The following is a 5,727-nucleotide window of genomic DNA, read 5'->3' as shown; positions in this document are numbered from 1 at the left end:
CATGCCGGGTGTTCCGATGGATTTTGCCGAGCACAAGATACATGTCAGATCAAATGCAACGCCAGTCAAGCAGCCCCTCCGCCGCTTGTTAGAAGAAAAGAGAAGAATTGTTGGTGAAGAGATAGCCCGACTACTAGCAGCCAGCTTGATTATGGAAGTGTTCTTTCCGGAGTGGCTTGCCAACCCAGTCCTTGTATTGAAGAAGAATAACAAGTGGCACATGTGTATTGACTACACCAGCGTCAACAAAGCATGCCCCAAAGATCCATTCGCTCTGCCCCAGATTGATCAAGTGATAGACTCCACAGCCGGATGCGAGCTGCTGTCTTTCCTTGATGCCTACTCCGGCTACCACCAGATCAAGCTGAACCCGGCCGATCGGCTGAAGACCGCATTCATCACACCATTCGGAGCCTTCTGCTACCTGACCATGTCATTCGGCTTGACAAATTCCGGTGCCACTTTTCAGCGTTGCATGCAGAAGTGCCTCCTCAAGCACCTCAGCAGAAATGCCCACGTCTACGTAGATGATATTGTGGTGAAGACAGAGAAGCGTGGCACCCTCCTGGAAGATGTCAAGGAAACTTTTGACAATCTGCGCCATTTTCAGATCAAGCTCAACCCAGAGAAGTGTGTCTTCGGAGTCCCAGCCGGCCAGCTCCTTGTCTTCCTTGTCTCAGAATGCGGCATCGAGTGTAACCCTGTGAAGATCAAGGCTATTGAGAATATGGAGAGACCCACCTGACCGCGAGACGTCCAGAAGTTCACCGACTGCTTGGCGTCCATCAGCCGCTTCATCAGTCGGCTGGGCGAGAAGGCTCTTCCCGTGTACCAGTTAATGAAGAAAACCACTCACTTTGAGTGGAATGACAAGGCAGACGAGGCCTTCCTCCAGCTCAAGAAAATGCTGACTACACCGCATGTCCTGGCGGCTCTAGCTGCTAAAGAGCTCATGTTCCTCTACATCACCAACACCAGCCGGGTGGTCAACACGGTGATTGTGGTAGAGCGCCTAGAAGACGGCAGGGCACAGCCGGTCCAGAGGCCCATGTACTACTTGAGTGAGGTGCTGTCGGCCTCCAAGAAGAATTACCCCCACTACCAGAAGATGTGCTACGGCGTGTACTTTGCTGCCAAGAAACTCAAGCAATATTTCCAAGAGCAATCCATCATGGTCATTTGCACCGCCCCGCTTGCTGAGAACATAGGCAAGAGAGATGGATCAGGCCGGGTGGCCAAATGGGCCATCGAGCTGGCCCCTTACACCATCTTCCACCAGCCACACACCGCCATCAAGTCCCAAGCACTGGCTGACTTCCTCGTCGACTAGGCCGAGACCCAGTACCTGCCGCCAGCTCTGGACTCCACCCATTGGTGGATGCACTTTGATGGCTGGAAGATGCGAACCGGTTTGGGAGCTAGCATCATCCTCACCTCTCCCAAAGGTGACAAGCTTACATACACGCTCCAAATTCACTTTGCTGCCTCGAACAATGTGGCCGAGTACGAGGCGCTCGTACACGGACTCCGACTGGCCAAGGAGATTGGCATCTACCGGATTCTGTGCTACGGCGACTCGGACTTGGTATTCTAGCAGTTGTCTGGCGACTTGGACGCCACGGATGCAAACATGGCAAGCTACCGCTTCCTCATCCAACAGATCAGCGGATACTTTGACGGGTTTGAGTTCCTTCATGTGCCACGGGCCGACAACGAGCAAGCTGATGCCCTAGCACGGATCGGCTCCACCCGCCAAGCCATACTGATACGTCTCCAACGTATCTATAATTTTTGGTTGCTCCATGCTATATTATCTACTGTTTTGGTCTATATTGGGCTTTATTTTCCACTTTTATTTGATTTTTGGGACTAACCTATTAGCCGGAGGCCCATCCCAGAATTGTTGTTTTTTTGCCTATTTAAGTGTTTCGGAGAAACAGAATATCAAACAGAGTCCAAACGGAATGAAACCTTCGGAAACGTGATATTCTCATTAGATAAGATCCACGAGACTTGGACCCTCCATCAAGAAAGCCACGAGACGGTCACGAGGGTGGAGGGCGCGCCCCCCAGAGGGCACACCCCCTGCCTCATGGGCCCCTCGAAGCTCCACCTACGTACTTCTTCCTCGTATATATACCTATGTACCCCCAAACGATCGGGGACGGAGCCAAAAACCTAAATCCACCGCCACAACTTTCTGTATCCACGAGATCCCATCTTGGGGCATGTTTCGGAGCTCCACCGGAGGGGGCATCGATTACGGAGGGCTTCTACATCATCATCCAAGCCCCTCCTATGAAGTGTGAGTAGTTTACTTCAGACCTAAGGGTCCATAGTTAGTAGCTAGATGGCTTCTTCTCTCTTTTGGGATCTCAATACAATGTTCTCCCCCTCTCTTGTGGTGATCTATTCGATGTAATCTTCTTTTTGCGGTGTGTTTGTTGAGACCGATGAATTGTGGGTTTATGATCAAGTATATCGATGAATAATATTTGAATCTTCTCTGAATTCTTTTATGTATGATTGGTTATCTTTGCAAGTCTCTTCAAATTATCAGTTTGGTTTAGCCTACTAGATTGGTTTTCTTGCCATGGGAGAAGTGCTTAGCTTTGGGTTCGATCTTGCAGTGTCCTTTCCCAGTGACAGAAGGGGCAGAAAGGCACGTATTGTATCATTGCCATCGAGGATAACAAGATGGGTTTTTTTTATCATATTGCATGAAACTATCCCTCTACATCATGTCATCTTGCTTAAGGCGTTACTCTGTTTTTAACTTAATACTCTAGATGCATGCTGGATAGCGGTCGATGAGTGGAGTAATAGTAGTAGATGTAGACAGGACTCGGTCTACTTGTCTCGGACGTGATGCCTATATACATAATCATACCTAGATATTCTCATAACTATGCTCAATTCTGTCAATTTCTCAACAGTAATTTGTTCACCCACCGTAGAATACTTATGCTCTTGAGAGAAGCCACTAGTGAAACCTATGGCCCCCGGGTCTCTTTCTCATCATATCAATCTCCATCACTTTATTATTGCTTTGCTTTTACTTTGCTTTTACTTTTTACTTTGCATCTCTATACCAAAAATACCAAAAATATTATTTATCATCTCTATCAGATCTCACTTTCGTAAGTGACCGTGAAGGGATTGACAACCCCTAAGCGTGTTGGTTGCGTTGAGCTATTGTTTATGTGTATGTACGAGGGACTCACGCGTAGCCTCCTACTAGATTGATACCTTGGTTCTCAAAAACAAAGGGAAATACTTACGCTACTTTGCTGCATCATCCTCTCCTCTTCGGGGAAATCCAACGCAATGCTCAAGAGGTAGTAGATACCAGTCGGCATCTCCCTCCAGTGCCTCCACAAGCCGTCTATCAAGCCTTTGCCGGAATCAGAGTACATCTTCGTATTAGCTGGCCCCGGAATAGTCGGATCTGACCCGGGGGTTGTAGCAACCGGCCCGGGGACTTCGGTAGGCGGCTCGGGGACTCCAGCAGTCGCACCCAGCCCAGGTACTTCAGAACCCGGCCCGGGGGCTGTAGAAGTCGCCCCGAGGACTTCGGTAGGTGGCACGGGGGTTGTATCAATTGCACCCGGCCCGTGGACTTCAGAACCCGGCCCGGGAGCTGCAGCAGCCGGCCCGGGGACTTCAACGACGCAGCAAGCGGCGACCGATTCCAACCCGCCTCCTCCCAACCCAACCGCCCTAGTACCAGTGGCCGTGATGATAGTGGTCGAAGCACCATCATGGGCGCAACCCTTCCTCAACATCGTGGTGAGCGGAGAGCTACCAGCTGACGAGATCTTGGCCCAGCAAGTGCAATGCCGAGAAGCAGCATACATGGTAATAAAGAGAGAGCTTGTCAGCCACAGCGTGACTGGCATCTTCTAGCGCTGTGTCGAGCCAGAGAAAGGCAAGGCAATCCTAAGAGACATCCACCAAGGTGAGTGCGGCCACCACGTGGCCTCCAGATCCCTTGTCGCCAAAGCATTCCGCCACGGATTCTTCTGGCCGACTGCTTTGGACGATGCCAAGGACTTGGTCAAGAAGTGAAAGGGTGCCAAAAATTCGGCTCCAAGCAACACCTGCCGAATTCTGTACTCAAGACCGTCCCCCTCACTTGGCCATTTGCCGTCTTGGTAATGGACATGGTGGGCCCATTCAAGACAGCACGCGGCGGCATGACCCATCTATTGGTCGCCATGGACAAATTCACCAAGTGGGTTGAAGCGCGGCCAATCAAGAAACTGAATGGTCCGACTGCCATGACCTTCAATACAGATATCACCGTCCGGTATGGTGTGCCGCACAGCATCATCACCGACAACGGCACCAACTTTGCGAAAGGCGCCTTGGCCCGTTTCTGTGCGACGCAAGGCATCCGACTGGACTTAGCTTCCGTTGCCCATCTTCAGTCAAACGGCCAAGTCGAGTGAGAAAACGGCCTCATCTTGTCCGGCATCAAGCCCCGACTGATCGAGCCACTAGAGCGTTCGGCCGGCTGCTGGATTGATGAGCTGCCGGCCGTCCTGTGGAGTCTCCGGACCACGCCGAACAAATCAACCGGCTTCACTCCCTTCTTCCTCGTGTACGGGGCCGAGGCCGTCATCCCAACTAACATCGAGTTTGCCTCACCTCGCGTCACCATGTACACGGAGGCGGAGGCGAAGGAAGCACGAGAAGATGACGTTGACTTGCTGGAAGAGGGCCAGCTGCTAGCACTCAGCCAGTCTGCCATCTACCAGCAGGGCATGCGCCGCTACCACATATGGAAGGTCAGGTGTCGATCCTTCCAAGAAGGGGACCGTGTGCTCCGATTAATCCAGTGAACGGCCGGCCTGCACAAGCTCTCGGCCTCGTGGGAGGGCCCCTTCATCATCAGCTAATCCTTGGGCAACGACTCCTACTACCTCATCGACGCACAGAAGCCTAGGGCGCGCAAGAGGGACGATTCAGGCAAGGAGATAGAGGGCCCATGGAACACAAATCTTCTTTGAAGATTTTACAGTTAATGCAGTATGTACTATGCTACCTTTTGTATTAAGAGCAAATACATCGGGTCCCTCGAGGAGCACTCGGGGGCTACCCTTTTTTTATCTATATGATAAGATTATTCCTATGCTGATAATACATGCAGTCAGACTAGTGTGCCTACATCTAAGCCCTCTCTTGCCACAATCCGCAGCTTGCTGAGCGACTATCCGGCCGGCAAGAGCTAAAGGTGGGAAATGGTGTCCACATGAAAAATAACTAATGAAAGAACATCAGCATAGGCCAAGCCAGCTCCTTACCTCATCGTCCGCTTGCTGAGCAGCCGACTAGCCGGCTTCTCACTTGAATTGCTATGTTCTAAGCGGCCAAAGTACTTGTCTATCCAAAAAACTGCAAAGTCCCTGACCCAGCCACAGACCACAGAGCGGCTGTCCGGCTGGCAGGGCGGCAGCCAAAGCAAGACGACAAACGAGAAAGCCAAAATGGAACAGAAAAGCAAGCCAAAGTGGAACCCGACAAGGCACAGACTTGTGCGAGTAAAGTAATTTACATAAACAAAACGCCCTCGGCCAGCATTCAACCGAGTTTGAAAATACACCCCAAGTGGGTGGAATTGTGTGAATCTAACTTGTTCAAAAGATTACAAGAACAGGAAAAGATAAGATAAATTGGCCGTCTAGGCCAAGCTAGCATCAGGCGGGTCCGACAGGTTGGCGGAGG

At 51.1% G+C, this 5,727-nt stretch overlaps 1 protein-coding gene across 1 annotated transcript; it reads left to right on the top strand.

Annotated features, from left to right (window-relative positions):
- The first annotated feature begins 838 nt into the window (after nucleotides 1-838).
- LOC147976124 (uncharacterized) lies at nucleotides 839-1,594 on the top strand. The gene is made up of 2 exons (XM_087520739.1): nucleotides 839-1,296; nucleotides 1,423-1,594. Exons 1-2 carry the CDS (start codon nucleotides 839-841, stop codon nucleotides 1,592-1,594), a joined length of 630 nt encoding a protein of 209 aa, XP_087376865.1.
- Nucleotides 1,595-5,727: the final 4,133 nt, after the last annotated feature.

The sequence above is a fragment of the Triticum urartu genome, chromosome 4A (genome assembly GCF_056163025.1).
Source record: "Triticum urartu cultivar PI428250 chromosome 4A, HENAU_Tu73, whole genome shotgun sequence".
Classification (NCBI taxonomy): Eukaryota; Viridiplantae; Streptophyta; class Magnoliopsida; order Poales; family Poaceae; genus Triticum; species Triticum urartu.
This window is presented reverse-complemented; position numbering and strand designations above follow the sequence as displayed.

What these genes read in the sequence shown, in the direction of transcription:
- LOC147976124 (XM_087520739.1), top strand. Translation starts at nt 839, where the DNA reads ATGAAGAAAACCACTCACTTTGAGTGGAATGACAAGGCAGACGAGGCC. An exon ending in CAGCCACACACCGCCATCAA is followed by an intron (nt 1,297 to 1,422) that starts GTCCCAAGCACT and finishes TTTGGGAGCTAG; the next exon opens with CATCATCCTCACCTCTCCCA.